The sequence below is a fragment of the Ranitomeya imitator genome, chromosome 1, assembly GCF_032444005.1.
Source record: "Ranitomeya imitator isolate aRanImi1 chromosome 1, aRanImi1.pri, whole genome shotgun sequence".
Taxonomy (NCBI): Eukaryota; Metazoa; Chordata; class Amphibia; order Anura; family Dendrobatidae; genus Ranitomeya; species Ranitomeya imitator.
Window position 1 is genome coordinate 810,069,683 of NC_091282.1, and position 22,113 is coordinate 810,091,795.

At 40.9% G+C, this 22,113-nt stretch overlaps 1 protein-coding gene across 1 annotated transcript; it reads right to left on the reverse strand.

Moving 5' to 3' along the window:
* Positions 1-2,330: 2,330 nt before the first annotated feature.
* Positions 2,331-21,887, reverse strand: LOC138658140 (cocaine- and amphetamine-regulated transcript protein-like). Its single transcript, XM_069745677.1, has 3 exons — positions 21,629-21,887; positions 12,026-12,109; positions 2,331-2,787 (listed from the first exon to the last, which is right to left on the reverse strand). The coding sequence occupies exons 1-3, from the start codon at positions 21,758-21,760 to the stop codon at positions 2,680-2,682; spliced, it is 324 nt and encodes a 107-aa protein (XP_069601778.1). The 5' UTR covers positions 21,761-21,887; the 3' UTR covers positions 2,331-2,679.
* Between the last annotated feature and the right edge of the window lie 226 nt (positions 21,888-22,113).

Sequence of the window (22,113 nt, forward strand, 5' to 3'; positions counted from 1 at the left end):
TTCAAATCATAATAGGTAGTGATGAGCGAATATACTCGTTACTCGAGATTTCTCGAGCATGCTTGGGGGTCCTCCGAGTATTTTTTTGTGCTCGGAGATTTAGTTTTTCTTGCCGCAGCTGAATGATTTACATCTGTTAGCCAGCATAAATACATGTGGGGGTTGTCTGGTTGCTAGTATATTCACTCATCACTAATAATCACTATCACTAAAAATAAGCCTTCTGGGGCTCACCATTCAAATAGGGGGCCAGCACCTCTGCCCACTGCTCTGGCATTAGCTTCTCACGCTCTGCCACCCACTCGAACACAGTCAAAAATACCTCAACATCATCACCCGGGCTCGTCTTACCGCCTTCCGGACATATGTGATGTCACCTTGCCTTGGGGTAGGCGCTGCTGCCCTTACACGAACCGCCTCTTCCAGCAAGTCAATCTGTTGCTGGTGTTGCTGTTGCTACATCTGTTGTATAAGCAGCTTACTTGTCTCTTGTTGCGCCATCTGTTGCTGCTGTAATTGTTGCTGGTGTTGTAGTTGCTGTTGCTGCTTTGCTTGTAACAGATGTTTGAGCAGGTCTTCCATCTTGCCTGACATATACGCTGGCTTGTGGCTGTCACATGTGTTCACTGGGCATGCTGCCTGCACTTCTAACACTACCTGTGGTAGATCGGCTCACTCGGCTGCACACGGAGGTAGTCACGGGAACACTGCATCTTTAAGAATGCACTTGGTTTATTAGTTACAGCATAAACCAAGTTTTAAGCACAAAATAAACATGGCCCTCTGGGCAAAACAAAACAAAATGGTAGCACTACTTGCAGTTCTTGTGGCAGTGGGAGTCAGCCCACGCAGAATTAGCAATGTCTTTAACAGGCACCATGAGCACAAACATTGGACTGGAGTCTTGCTCTCTAGGTACTCAACAATAACTGACTGCCCCTGGAGTTCAGCCAATTAAGCCCAGACCATGTGACTCCTCACTCATATGACTGATCACGTGACTGTGAAATCACACCGGTCCTTTCAGCACACGGCGATGCCGGCTCTGTAGGTAAAGATAAGGTGGACATTCTCCCACACGCTCTATGAATGTCTACATAAAACCAGCCCATTTATGCAACTTTAGCTTAAAGGGAATCTGTCACCTCAAAAATCGTATATGAGCTAAGGCCACCGGCATCAGGAGCTTATCTACAGCATTCTGTAATGCTGCAGATAAGCCCCCGATGTAACCTGAAAGGTAAGAAAAACAGGTTATATTATACTCACCCAGGGGCGGACCCGCTGCGGTCCAGGTCCGATGGGCGTCGCGGTCCGGGTCCAGCGCCTCCTATCTTCATACGATGACGTCCTCTTCTTGTCTTCCTGCCGCCGCTCTGGCGCTGGCATACTTTGTCTGCCCTGTTGAGGGCAGAGCAAAGTACTGCAGTGCCCAGGCGCCAGGAAAGGTCAGAGAGGCCCATCGGACTGCGACGCCCATCAGACCCGGACCGAACCAAGACCGCCCCTGGGTGAGTATAATCTAACTTGTTTTTCTTATCTTTCAGGATACATTGGGGGCTTATCTACAGCATTACAGAATGCTGTAGATAAGCCCCTGATGCCGGTGGCATTAGCTCATATACAATTTTTGGGGTGACAGATTCCCTTTAAGCCTCACAACACTTTACTGTGCTACAGGAAAATACACTCACTTTATATCACTGACGCCATTAAGCGAGGTGACACATATCTCCCCTCCAGTACTTTACCAGTGACTTTGTCACAATAGTAAAAGGGGAGGAATTGCCATGGCAAATATTTATATTTTGGTTTGATTATCATTCAGGCAATTTATATATCTTTGATAATTTAATATATTTAATAATTTTAATATTAGCTTTACAAGTATTATTCATAAAACCAATAACACAGGGCATTGTATCTGATATAGAGGTGTCTTTGTGTTAAGTTTTGTTTGTTACCGAAGGCATAGGAAACTGGACAGAAGTTTGAAGGACAGCAGAATCCATAATTCACAAGTTTGTCAATTAAAATACTTTCTTGCCGCAATTAAAATATCATCTTCCTTAAGTAATGTAAAGTCATACTCGTTTTTATACCTTTGTGGATGTAATAAAGACTTGTGACTGGGCATCTGAAATCAGACAAGCCACGTACACTAACAGACACTGGTTGTGTGCCCTTGTCTCCAATCGATCTACTCTCTGATTTTCTCAAAATTGGCAAACGTGTGAAACCTTTTGAGTTTCTCCAAAAGCTTTCCACATCACTGTACATGCAATCTTACTGTGCAAAGCACAATGAGCTCTAAATAACAACTCATCATGAAATGTTATACAGTACTTACATTTATTTTAAAAACATTTCAGAGCAAAAAACATGACATACCGTATATTCAGTCTTAAGTCCACGTTTTTCCAAGATCTTTAGCAAACCAACATTTGATACAATGACATGTACATGGAGGATAACAATACAGTGAATGTGAAAAGAAACCTTTCATTTTAATCCTCCCAAGTTAAAAGTAGGGTAGTGAATCCACTGAACGATCTAGGTATTTCTTCTTTAGATATGTCACGGGATGAAAGTGAAAACCGAACATGCGATAAATCAATACATCTCATCTTGCTTCTGCTTTCATCAAGTGTCTTACGCATCATGGCTCAGTTACTTTGCTTACAAACATTTGAGAATATAGAAATTACAAGAAGTTCCTCTCGGACAATTACACAGCTTCCCAATTCGTGCTCCTTTCCTTATTGCACATTGCTCTCCAGCATCACACTAATAGAAACAAAAAGATAAACCAAGAGATCAATATCAATAAACGTTAATGCCCATGTAAAAGAATTGTACATTCCAATTTCCTAGTCTGACTCCTGAGTGCCAACAACAATACAAATCCTTTGAAACATTACCCCAAAAGGTATCATTCGGAAACTCAAATTATCATATCACTAATAGTCAATTAGTGAATTAGTCAATATGAATATGAATATTCCATGATTATGCATGAACACTTGCTTCATTATAAAAAAAAATAAAAAATAAATATATATATATACAGTACAGACCAAAAGTTTGGACACACCTTCTCATTCAAAGATTTTTCTGTATTTTCATGACTATGAAAATTGTACATTCACACTGAAGGCATCAAAACTATGAATTAACGCATGTGGAATTATATACTTAACAAAAAAGTGTGAAACAACTGAAAATATGTCTTATATTCTAGGTTCTTCAAAGTAGCCACCTTTTGCTTTGATTACTGCTTTGCACACACTTGGCATTCTTTAGATGAGCTTCAAGAGGTAGTCACCGGAAATGGTTTTCACTTCACAGGTGTGCCCTGTCAGGTTTAATAATTGTGATTTTTTGCCTTATAAATGGGGTTGGGAACATCAGTTGTGTTGTGCGGAAGTCTGGTGGATACACATCTGATAGTCCTACTGAATAGACTGTTAGAATTTGTATTATGGCAAGAAAAAAAGCAGCTAAATAAAGAAAAACGAGTGGCCATCATTACTTTAAGAAATGAAGGTCAGTCAGTCCGAAAAATTGGGAAAACTTTGAAAGTGTCCCCAAGTGCACTTGCAACAACCATCAAGCGCTACAAAGAAACTGGCTCACATGAGGACCGCCCCAGGAAAGGAAGACCAAGAGTCACCTCTGTTTCTGAGGACAAGTTTATCCGAGTCACCAGCCTCAGAATTCGCAGGTTAACAGCAGCTCAGATTAGAGACCAGGTCAATGCCACACAGAGTTCTAGTAGCAGACACATCTCTACAACAACTGTTAAGAGGAGACATTGTGCAGCAGGCCTTCATGGTAAAATAGCTGCTAGGAAACCACTGCTAAGGAAAGGCAACAAGCAGAAGAGACTTGTTTGTACTAAAGAACACAAGGAATGAACATTAGACCATGGAAATCTGTACTTTGGTCTGATGAGTCCAAATTTGAGATTATTATTATTATCTATTGTTATAGCGCCATTTATTCCATGGCGCTTTACATGTAAGGAGGGGTATACATAATAAAAACAAGTACAATAATCTTAAACAATACAAGTCATAAATGGTACAGGAGGAGAGAGGACCCTGCCCACGAAGGCTCACAATCTACAAGGGATGGGTGAGAATACAGTGGGTGAGAGTAGAGCTGGTCATGCAGCGGTTTGGTCGATCGGTGTTTACTGCAGGTTATAGGCTTGTCTGAAGAGGTAGGTCTTCAGGCTCTTTTTGAAGGTTTCAATGGTAGGCGAGAGTCTGATGTGTTGTGTTAGAGGGTTCCAGAGTAGGGGTGATACGCAAGAGAAATCTTGTATACGATTGTGGGAAGAGGAGATAAGAGAGGAGTAGAGAAGGAGATTTTGTGAGGATCGGAGGTTGTGTGTAGGTAAGTATCGGGAGACGAGGTCACAGATGTACGGAGGAGACAGGTTGTGGATGAGATCTTTGGTTCCAATGACTGTGTCTTTGTGCGACGCAGAAAAGGTGAAAGGATGGACTCTACATGCCTGATTCCCACCATGAAGCATGGAGGAGGAGGTGTGATGGTGTGGGGGTGCTTTGCTGGTGACACTTTTGGGGATTTATTCAAAATTGAATGCATACTGAACCAGCATGACTGCCACAGCATCTTGCAGTGGCATGCTATTCCATCCGGTTTGTGTTTAGTTGGACCATCATTTATTTTTCAACAGGACAATGACCCCAAACACACCTCCAGGCTGTGTAAGGGCTATTTGACCAAGAAGGAGAGTGACGGGGTGCTACGCCAGATGACCTGGCCTCCACAGTCACCAGGCCTGAACCCAATCGAGATGGTTTGGGGTGAGCTGGACCGCAAAGTCAAGGCAAAAGGGCCAACAAGTGCTAAGCATCTCTGGGAACTCCTTCAAGACTGTTGGAAGACCATTTCCGGTGACTACCTCTTGAAGCTCATCAAGAGAATGCCAAGAGTGTGCAAAGCAGTAATCAAAGCAAAAGGTGGCTACTTTGAAGAACCTAGAATATATGACATATTTTCAGTTGTTTCACACTTTTTTGTTAAGTATATAATTCCACACGTGTTAATTCATAGTTATGATGCCTTCAGTGTGAATGTACAATTTTCACAGTCATGAAAATACAGAAAAATCTTTGAATGAGAAGGTGTGTCCAAACTTTTGGTCTGTACTGTATATATATATATATATATATATATATATATATATATATATATATATATATATACTGCTCAAAAAAAATAAAGGGAACACTAAAATCTCACATCCTAGATATCACTGAATGAAATATTCCAGTTGTGAATCTTTATTTATTACATAGTGGAATGTGTTGAGAACAGGAAAACCTAAACATTATCAACGTAAATCACAACTAATATCCTACAGAGGTCTGAACTTGGAATGATGCTCAAAATCAAAGTGGAAAATGAAGTTACAGATTGATCCAACTTCAGTGGCAATGCCTCAAGACAAGGAAATTATGCTCAGTAGTGTGTGTGGCCTCCACGTGCCTGTATGACCTCCCTACAACATCTGGGCACGCTCCTGGTGCAGGGGTACAATTTTGCTTCTGGTGTCCTTCGACAGCTCTTTGGTCTTCGCCATAGTGGAGTTTGGATTGTGACTGTTTGAGGTTCTGGACAGGTGTCTTTTATACTGATAACAAGTTCAAACAGGTGCTGTTACCAAAGGTAGGTAATGAGTGGAGGACAGATGAGCCTCTTAAAGAAGAAGTTACAGGACTAAATACTTATTTTCCACCATAATTTACAAAATAAATCTCGCCAAATCAGACAAGGTGATTTTCTGGATTTGTTTTCTCATTTTGACTCTCATAGTTGTGGTCTACCTATGATGTCAATTACAGGCCTCTCTCACATTTTTAAGTTGGAGAACTTGAACAATTGGTGGCTGACTTTTTTCCCCACTGTAATTGTAGAGCGCAGGATAAATGTGAGCGGAGCCTTACTGCGATCTTTGGGAGGCAGAAGTTCCTAGTGCGTATAAATGTTTAGATGACTACACTAAAAGATGCTTTTTTTGTTTTCAAAAACTAGTTTTTTGCATCTCCATATTTTGGGAGCTATAATTTTTCCATATTTATGCTGACAAAGTCAAGTGAAGGCTTGTTTTCTGCTGGACAAGTTGATGTTTTTATTGGTACCATTTTGGGGCTCATGACATTTTTTGATTGCTTTCTATTCCGATTCTTGGGCGGCAGAATAAACAAAAACAACAATGCAGGAAATATTTTTTGTCATTTTTTAATGCCGTTCTGCGTTGGGGTAAAATTGATAAGTCAGCTTTATTCTTCAGGTCACAACGATTACAGTTATACCTATATACCTACTGTATATACTCGAGTATAAGCCGAGATTTTCAGCCCATTTTTTTGGGCTGAAAATCCCCCTCTCGGCTTATACTCAAGTCATACCCGGGGGTTGGCAGGGGAGGGGGAGCGGGGGCTATCTAATTATACTTACCTACTCCTGGTACGGTCCCTGCGCGTCCCTGCTTCTTCCAGCGCTGCATATTCTTCCTGTACTGAGTGTCACATGGTACCGCTCATTACAGTAATGAATACGCGGCTCCACCTCCCATAGGGGTGGAGCCACATATTCATTTCTGTAATGAGCGGTAACGGTGATTGCTCAGTACAGGAAGAATATGCGGCGCCGGGAGAAGCAGGAACTGCACCGCGCCAGGAACAGGTAAGTATACGGGGAGGGGGAACACAGCGCTGCGCGATATTTACCTCTCCTCGTTCCGGTGTGGCTCCACCATCAGCGTCCTCTGGCTGTGACGCTCAAGTCAGAGGGTGCGATGACGTAGTCAGTGCGCGCCCTCTGCTGAACGTCAGTGCTGAGGACGGAGCCGCACCCGAACGAGGAGCAGGTGAAAGTGCCGGGGTCCTGAGCGACGGAGAGGTGAGTATATGATTTTTTTTTTATTGCAGCCACAGCATATGGGGCAAGTGACTGTATGGAGCATCTTATGGGGCCATAACGATTGTGCAGCATTATATGGGGCAGTGACTGTATGGAGCATCTGTATGGGGCCATAGCGATTGTGCAGCACTATAAGGGGCAAGTGACTATATGGAGCATCTTATGTGGCCATAATGTTTGTGCAGCATTATATGGGGCAAGTGACTGTATGGAGCATCTTATGGGGCCATGACGTTTGTGCAGCATTATATTGGGCAAATGTGTCTATGGAGCATCTTATGGGGCCATTATTTTCCCTTTATGCAGGATTATATAGGGCATGTTTTAATATGGAGCATTTAATGGGGCCCATCAAACTTTATGAAGCATTATATGGGGCTCCTGATTCAATATGGATATTCAAAAACACTTAACCTACTGATGTCTCAATTAATTTTACTTTTATTGGTACAGTATCTATTTTTACTTTTGACATTTACCGGTAGCTGCTGCATTTTCCACCCTAGGCTTATACTCGAGTCATTAAGTTTTCCCAGTTTTTTGTGGCAAAATTAGAGGGGTCGGCTTATACTCGGGTCGGCTTATACTCAAGTATATACGGTATATAGTTTTTTTATGTTTTGGCGCTTTTACACAATAAAAAATATTTTATAGAAAAAATAATTATTTTTGCATTGCTTTATTCTGAGAGCTATAACTTTTTTATTTTTCTTCTGATGGAGCTGTATGGTAGCTAGATTCTTGTGAGACAGGATGACGCTTTCAGCAATATCATTTTTATTTACATTCGTGCTTTTGATTGCTTAATATTCCACTTTTTGTTTGGCGGTATGATGATGAAGCATAGTTTTTTGCTCGCACTTTTTTTTTATGCTGTTCACTAAAGGGGTTAACTGGTGGAATAGTTTTATAGGTCGGGTCGTTCTGGACACAGCAATACCAAATATATGTACTTTTATTGTTTTTTTTTCATAATAATATTTATTTATGAGTAAATTATACAGGTGCTTCTCACTAAATTAGAATATCATCAAAAAGTTAATTTATTTCAGTTCTTCAATGCAAAAAGTGAAACTCATATATTATATAGAGTCATTACAAACAGAGTGATCTATTTCAAGTGTTTATTTCAGTTAATGTTGATGATTATGGCTTACAGCCAATGAAAACCCAAAAGTCATTATCTCTGTAAATTAGAATAATTAACAAAAAAAGACCTGCAAAGGCTTCCTAAGCATTTAAAAAGATCCCTTAGTCTGTTTGAGTAGGCTCCACAATCATGGGGAAGACTGCTGACTTGACAGATGTCTAGAAGGCAGTCATTGACATACTCCACAAGGTGGGTAAGTCACAAAAAGTCATTGCTAATGAAGCTGGCTGTTCACAGTATCCAAGCGTATGACACCCCAGAACAGTAGACTGGATGATGATTGCTGTAATTGCTGGTAATGGCGATCACAGGGCCCCCAGAGATGCGTCCCCCCATGGCATTCCACTGCTCCCTACTCCGTCGGCGGAAGTCAAGTTAAAGTTCCCCTAACGGCCTAATGGAAGTCCCAGAACTAGACACTCTGTGCCGGAGTTCTGTTGTATTGGCCTACAGACCTGCGACATAGAAATCATCCCCGCCAGTCAGAAAGGTGCGGTTCCCACGCTGTAAAAAGACAGCGTGACTGCTCAGCTGTGATCAGAGGTATAAAGTTTATCTCAAGTCAGTGGTGTCAGCTGATGGAACAACCGCTCCCATCATCCGACACCTGCTGCTGCTAATAACAGTGAGAGCAGAGACAGATGAATATTGATCAACCGCTCCTGCACTGTAAATAAACAATTAAGAAAAAAACCTGCATATGCTCCCCCTTATTTTTGATAACCATCCAGGCAAAACTCACAGCTGGTGACTTTGAGTTTTACCAGCCCCCAGCTGTCAGCTTTAGCAAGGCTGGTTGTCAAAAGTGGGGGGACCCCATGCTGCTTTTTAAATTATTTATTTAAATAAAAAAACAGCGTGGGGACCACTGTGTTCTTGATAACCAACCTTGCTAACGCTGGCAGCTGAGGGTTGTAGCCCCCAGCTGTGATTTTTGCCTGGCTGGTTATCAAAAATAGGGAGGAGGCCACGCGTGGTTTTTTTATTACTTATTTTCAGCGCAGGAGCGGCTGATGAATATTCCCATCATCCACTCCTGTTTTCACTGTTATTAGTGCAGCAGGTGTCAGATGATGGGAGCGATTGTCCCATCAACTGACACCAGTGACCAGAGGTAAACTTTATACCTCCGATCACACTCACGCTGTCTTTTGACAGCGTGGGAACCCCGCCTCACTGACCGGCGGGGATAACTTCACCGCTGATCAGCAGTGGTGTTTGCCGGGCTGCCAAGCACATGACAGCGTGACAAATACCCGGTGTTCGGGCAGCCTAACTTCCTGGAGAAGTCGGTGTTCGGTGTCCGTGCCCGAACAGTAGGTGTTCGGTACGGATGCCGAATCTTACTGTTTGGGTTTGCCCATCTCTATCTCCAGCTACTGCACATGGCCGTGCAGGAGGCGAGGATGAAACGTCCTTCTCGGCATGCAGCCGCATGGGGCCACGTGTCATTGAAAATGGCTGCATGAGTCAGTGCTGCCACGCGTGTCATAGGTTCGCCATCACAGCACTATATGCTTTCTGATGCTGACCCATAAGGAATTTATGTGCAGTTAATGGCTTCAATAAAGTGAAAGAAGAGGGCTAGCCAAAAATTATGTAATTTTAAACAACCATTTTCAATGAAGACAGCGTGAAATGTCACTTCCCATATTATATGATAAAGGCTTTGTATGTTTCTTTTTTTTCTGAACACATACAAATACCACTTTAGTAGGTTATGCTACAGATTTGCCTAAGCTAAGTAGATATATGGTACATTTCCATGTGTAATATGGCCTAAGTGCAATATGGCTCAAGGAATATCCTTGCTAGCTAAAGGTTCCATCTTCTGGTATTCTGTCACAGCATTACCTAATAATATACTGTTTTGCCATAGCAGATATAATAACTGTGATATAACAGTGAAAGGGGATCTAAAAATTTAACATTTCTCCTTGTGGAGAGTGACAAGCCAGGCCTGGCATGTCAGAGTGAGGAGATTTTTATGCCATGCATGCTCCCCTGGGAAATTAAATATGCAAATTGCCTCTTCAAAGAGGAAGAGGAGTTGAACTCCAGTAATATAGTAACATAGTTATTAAGGTTTAAGGAAGACTTTAAGTCCATCTAGTTCAACCCGTAGCCTAACCTAACATGCCCTAACATGTTGATCCAGAGGAAGGCAAAAAAAAAAAAACCATGTGGCAAAGAGTAGGCTCCACACTGGGGAAAAAAATTCCTTCCCGACTTCACATACGGCAATCAGACTAGTTCCCTGGATCAACGCCCTTTCAAGGAATCTAGTATATATACCCTGCAACATTATACTTTTCCAGAAAGGTATCCAGTCCCCTCTTAAATTTAAATAATGAATCACTCATTACAACATCATATGGCAGAGAGTTCTATAGTCTCACTGCTCTTACAGTAAAGAATCCGCATCTGCTATTAGGCTTAAACCTTCATTCCTCCAGACGTAGAGGATGCACCCTTGTCCCTGTCTCAGGTCTACGATTAAAAAGATCATCAGAAAGGTATTTGTACTGTCCCCTCATACATTTATACATTAAAATAAGATCACCCCTTAGCCTTCGTTTTTCCAAACTACTGTAAATAGCCCCAAGTGTAATAACCTATCTTGGTATTGCAGACCCACCCAGTCCTCTAATAACCTTGGTCGCTCTTCTCTGCACCCGCTCCAGTTCAGCTATGTCTTTCTTATACACCGGAGACCAGAACTGTGCACAGTATTCTAAGTGTGGTCGAACTAATGACTTGTATAGAGGTAAAATTATGTTCTCCTCATGAGCATCTATGCCTCTTTTAATGCATCCTATTATTTTATTTGCCTTTTGTGAGTTTGTCGTCCACCCATACACCCAGGTCTTTTTCAGAAACAGTTTTGCCCAATGTTTTACAATTAAGCACATAATTATACATCTTATCTCTTCTGCCATGTGCATGACCTTACATTTATCCCCATTTGCCATTTATCAGCCCAAGCTACTAGTTTACATAAATCATCCTGTAATATAAAATTGTCCTCCTCTGTATTGATTACCCTGCAGAGTTTAGTGTCACCTGCAAAAATTGAAATTCTACGCTGTATGCCACCTATGGGAAGAAGCAATTCTACAAGTCATTATTGACCCTTTAATGAGATTTGCCATATGACTTAGAATAAAAGCTTTTATCTTGTTACCGTATATACTCGAGGGATCAGCGATGTGCATATTTCCGGCCCAATGGCCGGAAGCGGTAGATAAATGCCGTTGTCAGTGTTTGACAGCGGCATTTAACTAGTTAATAGCAGTGAGTGGATCGTAATTCCACCTGCTGCTATTGCGCGCACATGTCAGCTATACAAAACAGCTAACATGTCACGACTTTGATGTGGGCTCAGCACCGGAGCCCACATCAAAGGGGGAGACACGACATGCGCAGTACTAGTATGGCACATGTCGTGAAGGGGTTAAAGGAGCGTTCTTGACTTTTGGGATTGCTATTCCCTATAGGTGGTGCTTTGGAGTCTTCTTCCGATCACCAAGAGACAATTTGCATGTAACTGAGAAATACATACCATCAATGGTTATAGGGGATACATTTTGGGCTACAATGCACAGTTAACTGGAGATATAACAGATGTAACATTTTCTTAAAGTATGATTTATGATATATTTTGGGAAAGTTATTTTAAAAATTGTTGTGTTTTTTATAATATTGGGTTAATTTTATAAATTCTTGCCATGCATTTTCAAGACTATGTCTACAACTTTAAAGTAAGAAGATAACAGTTTGTCAATCTTCTTTATTGAAAAAGTAAAGTAAAACAAACAGAATTATTTTGGGGGTTACATTTTGGAATATTTAATTGTCAGATTACTTTATTTCTATTACTTTTACTAAATGCAATGTGCAATAGTCACCACTTACCGAAGGCACCCATCCCAGCTTTTTGTCCAGAGGAAGAATCCTTTTGCTTTTGAGTTTCTCCAGCACTTCCTGTAAAGCTTCTATCTACAATATGACGTATATTACATGTTATTTGTATGTTGTATAATTTCTTAGAGGGGTTTTCCATTCTCATCACAAATATATGCCATTACTAGCTGATAAGTGGGGGTCTGACAGCAGTGACAATCACAAAAAATAATTCAAGTGAATAACGTGGAGGTGCACTTTGATAGATGGGATACTAAGGGAAAGTAGACAGAGCTTAGGCTGGTTTCACATTTGCGTTTTTTGCCGCTGCGTTTGTACCGAATATAAACGCATGCGTCGTGTTTTCCTATATTTAACATTAAAAACGCATGCGTTTTTTTTGTTCGTGTTTGACGACGCATGGGTCTTTTTGTCGCTTGCGGCTTGGCGCGGAAATGCAACATGTAGTCTTTTTAGAGGTGTATATTTGCCGCCAGGAAACGCATGCGTTCGATTTTACGGTTTGCGTAAAAAAAAAGCATTGCTGTCTATGTAAACGCATGCGTTTTTAAGCACATGCGTTTGGTTGCGTTTTTGAACGCATGCGTTTCCATAGAGAAAAACAAGTCTAGAAACTGATAAGCCACCCCCCACCATCAAGGTGATAAAGGGATCCAAACCCTAACCCTAGCCCTAACTCTAACCCTGAGCCACCATCAATGTGATAAAGGGATCCAAACCCTAACCCTAACCCTAGCCCTAAACCTAACCCTAACCCCAAAAGGATCCAAACCCTAACCCTAACCCTAGCCCTAACCCCAAAGGGATCCAAACCCTAACCCTAACCCTAACGGGAAAATGGAAATAAATACATTTTTTTAATTTTTTACTTTTTCCCTAACTAAGGAGTTGATGAAGGGGGTTTGATTTCTATTTAGAAGGGGTTTTCTAGTGGATTTTTATGATTGGCAGCTGTCACACACTGAAAGACGCTTTTTATTCCAAAAAATATTTTTTGTGTTACCACATTTTGAGAGCTACAATTTTTCCATACTTTGGTCCACAGAGTCATGTGAGGTCTTGTTTTTTGCGGGACGAGTTGACATTTTTATTGGTAACATTTTCGGGCACGTGACATTTTTGATTGCTTTTTATTCCGATTTTTGTGAAGCAGAATGAACAAAAACCAGCTTGTGAAATTTCTCATCATGCGTACCAAAAGCGCAAACGCAGGAAAAAACGCATGTAAACACGTACAAACGGGGCATTTTTTTTAACCGCATGCGTCAACGCATGCGTCTTAAAAACCCAGCATTTGTACGCGTTTACATGCTTTTTTTCACCACTTGTGGATGCGTTTTAAATGCTGCGGATTTAAACGCAAATGTGAAACCAGCCTCAGATATTTCTTCATCCTAACAATCAGTGGTATCCCAATGGTCAGTCCCTCAAAATCTGCAATTATAGCACATCCTATCGAAATGCTGTCCTGTACTAAAATAGAGAATCCCTTTAAAGTGGACAGGACAATTGCGTTTCCTAAATAAATTATTGTTTTCTTTTCCGAACTCATGGCACTGCACGATTTATAGAATTAAAAAAGTCTGCTTTTATCGTTTGGTTTTATGCCAGGTGATAAAGGAGAAGGGTTGCTGTTGTCACATCCTAGTATCCTTTCCTCATCAGTGGGGACACAGAAGTGCCAAAACATCTCCTTTAAATATATATTATAAACTTGGGTATTGAAAAATTGCAGATCACTAAAACCCTATTCACATCACTTTTACGTCTCCTTTCGACATACTTTATAAGCTGGGAGAAGTTCCCTGCGACATAGTCCTCCAATGGTGGGATGCAACACATTAAACTGTGTAGGCATGCAGTTCAAAAGGAACACCACCTATAGGCTTCCATAGCAAAATGGAATATATACCATATGGTAGACTTTTTTACATATTCCTACAGAGACGGGTGAACGTGCTTGGATAACATCTTATCAGAGCATCTGGGCTTGCTCTTACTTTATGTTCGAGTCCCCTCAACTGCATTTGTTAATGTTTGATAGCCTCGACACATATGGGAATTGCCTGTTTGTTACACAATCCCCACGTGACTTGAATATAATATACGAGCACACCCAAGACACTCGGATAACACCCGAGCGTGCTAACATACAGCTGGGCTCAAAAGTTTACATACCCCGGCAGAATTTTTGCTTTCTTGGCCTCTTTTCAGAGAATATGAATGATAACACCAAAACTTTTTTCCACTCATGGTTAGTGGTTGGGTGAAGCCATTTATTGTCAAAGTACTGTTTTCTCTTTTTAAATCATAATGACCCTGATCAAAAGTTTACATACCCTAGTAATTTTGGCCTGAAAACATGCACAGAAGTTGACACAAATGTGTTTGATTGGCTCCTAAAGATAACATCCTCACCTGTGACCTGTTTGCTTGTAATCAGTGTGTGTGCATAAAAGTTGAGTGAGTTTCTGGTATCCAGACAGACTCTTGCATCTTTCATCCAGCCACTAACGTTTCTGGATTGTGAGTCATGGGGAAAGCAAAAGAATTGTCAACGTATCGGGAAAAGGTAGTTGAACTGTATAAAACAGAAAAGGAATACAAACAGATATCCAAGGAATTGATAATGCCAGTCAGCAGCGTTCAAACTGTGATGAACAAATGGAAAATAAGGGTCTCTGTAATAACAAAACCAAGGTCAGGAAGACCAACAAAACTGTCATCCACAACTGCCAGGAAAATTGTTCAGGTTGCTAAGAAAAAACCACAAATAACATCAGCTGAAATACAGGACTCTCTTAAAACTAGCGGTGTGGCTGTTTCAAGATGAACAATAAGGAGGCATTTAACCCCTTTACCCCCGAGGGTGGTTTGCATGTTAATGACCAAGCCAATTTTTACAATTCTGACCACTGTCCCTTTATGATGTTATAACTCTGGAACCCTTCAATGGATCCTGGTGATTCTGACTCAGTTTTTTCGTGACATATTGCACTTCATGTTAGTGGTAACATTTCTTTGATAAGACTTGCTATTATTTGTGAAACAAAATGGAAATTTGGTGAAAATTTTGAAAATTTTGCAATTTTCCAGCTTTTGAATTTGAATGCCCTTAAATCACAGAGATATGCCACACAAAATACTTAATAAGGGTTAAAAGTTAAACAGCGATTTCTCATTTTTACAACACCATCTTTTTTTTTAGGGATCACCTCACATTTGAAGTCACTTTGAGGGGTATATATGATAGAACAAACCCAAAAGTGATCCTATTCTAACAATTGCACCCCTCAATGTGCTGAAAACCACATTTAAGATGTTTATTAACCCTTCAGGTGCTTCACAGGAATTTTTCGAATGTTTAAAAAAAATTACCATTTAACTTTCTTTCACAAAAAATTTAATTCAGACCAAAATTATTTTTATTTACCCCAAACGTTGTTGTGCAATTTGTCTTGAGTACCCCATATGTGCAGGTAAACTACTGTTTGGGTGCATGGCAGAGCTCGGAAGGGAGCAAAATTGCAAAATTGACTGGAATTTAGATCGGACACCATGTCGCGTTTGGAGATCGCCTGATGTGCCTAAACAGTGGAAACCCCCCCACAAGTGACACCATGTTGGAAAGTAGACCCCAGAAGGAAATTATCTAGATGTGTTGTGAGCACTTTGAACCCCCAAGTGCTTCACAAAAGTTTATAACATAAAGCCATAAAAATAAAAAAATAGTTTTTCCACAAAAGTGATCTTTTTCCCCCCAATTTTTTACTTTACCAAGGGTAACAGGACAAATTGGACCCCAAACATTATTGTGCAACTTGTCCTGAGTATGCTGATACCCCATATGTGGGGGTAAACCACTGTTTGGGCACATGGCAGATCTCGGAAGGGAAGGATCGCTGTTTTACTTTTTCAACGCAAAATTGTCTGGAATTAAGATCGGACACCATGTTGCATTTGGAGAGCCCCTGTTGTGCCTAAACAGTGGAAACCCCCCACAAGTGACATTTTGGAAACTAGACCCCCTAAGGAACTTATCTAGATGTGTGGTGAGTACTTTGAACCCACAAGTGTTTCACAGAAGTTTAAAATGCAGAGCTGTAAAAACAAAAAATCATATTTTTTCACAGAAATCATCTTTTCGTCCCCAAATTTTTATTTTCCCAAGGGTAACAGGTGAAATTGGACCCCAAAAGTTATTGTGCAATTTGTTCTGAGTACGCTGATACTCCATATGTTGGGATATACCACTGTTTGTGCACACGGGAAGGAATTTGGGAATGGGAATTTGTGCTCAGAAGGGAAGGAGCGTGAGATTTTACTGTTATGGTTTGCAGGTGTCATGACCCACTGGGAGAGCCCATGAGGTACCAGAACAGCAGAACCCTCCATATGTAACCCCATTTTATGAACTACACTTCTCAGTGAATTCATCTAAGGGTGCAGTGCTCACATTGACACCACTGGTGTGTCACAGAATTTTATACCATATACCATTGGGCAGTGAGGACAAAATAACTACCTTTTTACCACCAAAATTTTGTTTTAGCCAAAGATTTTAAATTTTCAGGCTGCCGTCACACTAGCAGCATTTGGTCAGTATTTTACATCAGTATTTCTCAGCCAAAACCAGGAGTGGAACAATCAGAGGAAAAGTATAATAGAAACATATGCACCACTTCTGCATTTATCACCCACTCCTGGTTTTGGCTTCCAAATACTGATGTAAAATACTGGTAAGGGGCCATGGATATTGACCCCCCCAGCCTAAAACTAGCAGCCCGCAGCTGCCCAGAAAAGGCACATCTATTAGATGCGCCAATTCTGGCTCTTTGCCCAGCTCTTCCCACTTGCCCTGTAGCGGTAGCAATAATAGAGGTAATAGCTGTGGGGTTGATGTCACCGATGCTAAGATGCGACCGTCCCGGCTGTGGTTTTCAGCCGGGATGGTTACATCTTAGCACCTTCCAGGTTGAAAACTGTATATCCAGATATGGATCACGGCATGGGACAGAACGGTGGACAGGTATGCTATATTATTATTTTTTTTATTTTACTTTTATTACATGATATCGAGGGCTTCGTTTGGATTAGGTGTTGCAGTAAGTATGGTTTAATTAAAAATAATAAAAGGTGTCTGTGTCATTTTTTTCAAATAAAAGACTTTATTCTGGCTGTGTCTTTATTTAACATTACAACTATAGGATTAGTAATGGATAGGAGTCTTATAGATGCTTCTCCATTTCTAAGACGTGGGGTGACATCATCCCCACAACTATTACCACACTTGCCCTTTACCAGCCTGAGAATACCAGCCCCCAGCTGTGAGCTTTAGCAAGGCTGGTTGTCAAAAATAGGGGGGACCCCACGCCATTTTTTTAATTATTTGTTTAAATAATTAAAAAATATGGCGTGGGGACCACTCTATTATTGATATCCAACTTTGCTGAAGCTGACAGCTGAGGGTTGCATCCCCCAGCTGTGAGTTTTGTCTGGGGGGAACACACGCCTTTTTTTTAAATTACCGTATTTATTTACAGCGCAGGAGTGGCAGATGAATACTCCCATCCGCTGCTCTGCTGTCACTGTTATTAGCAGCAGCATAGGTAGGCTGATGGGAGTAATAGTCCCATCAGCCGCCGCCTGCTGTCTCTTTTATTACTTAAATGTAACTCTTATACAAAAAAAGGTTGTACTCTGTCGTGCCAAAACACGTCAAATATGAAATACATGAAATATGAATTGCAAACTTGCTTTTTGAACATTTAGGAAAAAAAATTTTTTTTGAGACGCTTAGCACAGAATTTGGCCAAATAGTGTGAGCCCATCAACCATCGTCAAGGTGGTCTCATTAAAAAACTGATGGGTACCTGACCTCCCTGTCCAAATGTGAACACTTACCGAAGGCTAATGTCTGCATGCTTGGGTGAATATGGACACCTCTCTCAGCAAAGCCTACATATGGGTTGGCCGGAACCAAGTGTGAATAGATGTAATTAAAAACCAGATGGTGAAGGGAGGAGTGCACAGTCAATAAGCTAACATTTTTTTTTCCCTAAATGTTCAAAAAGCAAGTTTGCAATTCATATTTCATGTATTTCATATTTGACGTGTTTTGGCACGATAGAGTGCAACCTTTTTTTGTATATTATATATGGAGGTAGCTGCTCCTGGTATGCACCTATTCACACTAGTTTGGATGTGCCAGTCGTTTTTCTGTCATTTCTATGTTAGCTTATTGACTGCGCACTCCTCCCTTCACCATCTGGTTTTTAATTACATCTATTCACACTTGGTTCCGGCCAACCCATATGTAGGCTTTGCTGAGAGAGGTGTCCATATTCACCCAAGCATGCAGACATTAGCCTTCGGTAAGTGTTCACATTTGGACAGGGAGGTCAGGTACCCATCAGTTTTTTAATGAGACCACCTTGACGATGGTTGATGGGCTCACACTATTTGGCCAAATTCTGTGCTAAGCGTCTCAAAAAATTTTTTTTCCTAAATGTTCAAAAAGCAAGTTTGCAATTCATATTTCATGTATTTCATATTTGACGTGTTTTGGCACGATAGAGTGCAACTTTTTTTGTATATTATATATGGAGGTAGCTGCTCCTGGTATGCACCTATTCACACTAGTTTGGAAGTGCCAGTCTTTTTTCTGTCACAATTAAATGTAACTCTTATCATTCTACCCTGCTCGCGCCGATCGCCGGCAGGGCAGGGGAGTATGATGAGAGCACCCGGCGACAGGGAACAGCGCTTACTGTAACACTTCTTCCCTGGCGCCAGTCCTTGTGGTACTAATGCGGCACATCATGCATGCCACACGTGTGCCACAAGTAATACACACACGGACAATGAAATCTCCTGTACCAGAAATATCAGGACGTGTGAAAGATTCGTTATAGCGGGATTTTATGTTTGGCTGCTGTCACACACTAAAAGGCGGTATTTATTGCAAAAAAATAGTTTTTGCATCTCTATATTTTGAGAGCTATAATTTTTTTTATATTTCGGCCTATAGACTCATGTAAGATCGCGTTTTTTTGCAGGACAAGTTGACGTTTTTATTGGTACCATTTTCGGGCACATGACTTTTTTTATCGCTTTCTATTCCAATTTTTGGGAGGCAGAATGAACAAAAACCAGCAATTCATGATTATTTTTTTTTGGGGGGGGGGCATTTATACCGTTCTATGTGTGGTAAAATTGATAAGGCAGTTTTATTCTTCGGGTCAGCACGATGACAGCGATACCTCATTTATATCATTTTTTTTATGTTTTGGTGCTTTTATACAATAAAAACTATTTTATACAAAAAAATAATTATTTTTGCATCCCCTTATTCTAAGAGCTATAACTTTTTTGTTTTTCTGCTGATGGAGCTGTATGGGGGCTTGTTTTTGGCGGGACAGGATGATGTTTTCAGCGGTACCATGATTATTTATGTCCGTCTTTTTGATCACGTGTCATTCCACTTTTTGTGCGGTGGTATGATGATAAAGAATTTTTTTGCCTTTGTTTATGATGTTCACTAAAGGGGTTAAATAGTGGGACAGTTTTGTAGGCCTAGTCATTACGGATGCGGCAATATCAAATATGTGTACTTTTATTGTTTAGATTTTTTTTTTCATTAAAAAATGTATTTAGTGATAGAATATTGATTTTTTATTATTATTTTTTATTTATTTTTTTAATATTTTTACAATTATTTAAAAAATATATATTTTTCTTTGACTTTTACACTTTGTCCCACTATGGGACAATCATTTTTTGCAGGCTTATCGCTTCTATAGCATGCAGATGAAGCAGCATCTGCATACTATAGAAGCTGTCAGCGATGCACTCAGTGCACTGACACTGACAGACTTCCTGATCATGCACTGTACATGACCTAGAAGTTTCTTAGCCTGGTAACCCGGATGTCGTCATAATAACATCGGGTTGCCATATCAGACATTGGGACCCCTGCAAAGGCAGAGGGGCTGTCAGCCCCTGCGCTGCCTTCCAAAATTCTGCTATTGTGTTTGATCACAGTATTTGGGGGGCTAAAGTGTCAGGAGTGGTCTGTAACCGCTCATGGCACTTATTGCCGGGTGCCAGCTGTCTGAATCAGCTGACACCCAGCGGCGATCGCTGAGATGTACTATTCTGTCCATGGTCAAATTGGCCTGGGTCACATGGATGGAATAGTACGTCTGATGTCAGAAAGGGGTTAAAGAAAAATGATTTGCATGGTTGAGTGGCCAGAAGAAAGCCATTACTGCGCAAATACCAGAAAGTATCTCGCTACAAGACGCAAAACAGCTCAGAGACAAGCCTCAAAACTTCTGGAACAAGGTAATTTGAAGTGATGAAACCAAAATTTTACTTTTTGTTCACAACTGTAAACGTTACATTTGGAGAGAGGTCAACAATGCCTATGATGAAAGGAACACCATTTCTACTGTAAAGCACAGAGGTGGATCGCTGATGTTTTGGGGATGTGTGAGCTACAAAGGCACAGAAAACTTGGTCAAAGTTGAATGAAAGATTAATGCAACACATTATCAGCAAATACTGGAGGCACTCATCAGCCCAGAAGCTGCGCATGGGACGTACTTGGATGTTCCAACATAACAACGATCCAAAACACAAGGCCAAGTGGACCTGTCATTGGCTACAGCAGAACAAAGTGAAGGTTCTGGAGTGGCCATCTCAGTCTCCTGACCTCAATATCATTGAGCCACTCTGGGGAGATCTCAAGCGCACAGTTCATGCTAGACAGCCCCGGGATTTACAGTAACTGGAGGCTTTTTGCCAAGAAGAGTGGGCAGCTTTACCATCTGAGAAAATAAAGAACCTCATGCACAACTACCACAAAAGACTTCAAGCTGTCATTGATGTTAGAGGCGTCAATGCACGGTATTAAGAAATGGGATGTGTGAACTTTTGATCAGGATCATTTGTATGTTTTGGGTTGTTATTATATTTAAAAGATAAAACACAGTAGTTTGACAAATAAATGGCTTCACCAAACCACTAACCATGAGTGGTTTTATCAATCATATTCTCTGAAAAAAAGGCCAAAAACGCAAACATTCTGGCACTGTATGTGAACTTTTGAGCAAAGCTGTTAGTATAAATTTATTTTTTGTTAAATTACACTTCCTTACAAATAAAGTAGGAATTTGTGATGAGGGAACGTGCACGTATAACGTCTGATCCAAGCACGCTCGGGTGTTATCCGAGTGTCTTGGGTGTGCTCGTACATGATGGTTGAGTCCCTGTGGCTGCATGATTTGTGGCTGTTAGACAGCAGCAACACGTGGGGACTGTGTAACAAACAGGAAATCCCCATATGTGTCGAGGCTGTCTAACATCCTATCAGAGGTAGAGCAGACACTTTGTCCGGTGAAGGCAGCTGTATGCATACACTTGGCATAATAAGACAGGAACGTTTTCCAGTATATATGCTAAGCAGAGAGCCATAACATGATGTTCCCAGGGCCCAAGTAATAAGCATAAGCTTACCAAAGCTGACTACTCAGACACACAGGATTATACAAGCTCCTTCAGTATACACAGTAGTTAAATTGGAAATCTTACCAGCTCCTTTTCTTCCTGGCTATTATTGTCAGAGATTTCTGCTGATCTGACCCCAACTGTCTCTTCGCTGCACACCAGCAGCATTAATAGGGACAAGGAGACATAGACAAGTGGTAGCCGACTGCTCAACATGGTGCAGGTTCAGTGGATCCCTTTTGCCTAAGCTGTCTATGGTACTGATTCTTACTTTTATACCATATCTGTATACTATCACTAACACTATTACGTCAGTCTAGCTCTTTCTCCACTGGATTTGCTAATGTTTGTTGTTTGCAGACACATCACCTCTCTTCCTGAAGAGCACATTTTTCTATTAACCCATTGACTTTAACAGAGAATGCTTGAAACATATGTTGCATGTAATTTATTATAAAGTATTACAGTTATGCCCAGGGCATCTCAATGGATTAAGAGGTGGGAGGTTTTGTAGGCATTGTATAATTAGAATACATTTCCTAATGCATGACACGTTAACCCTTTTGACG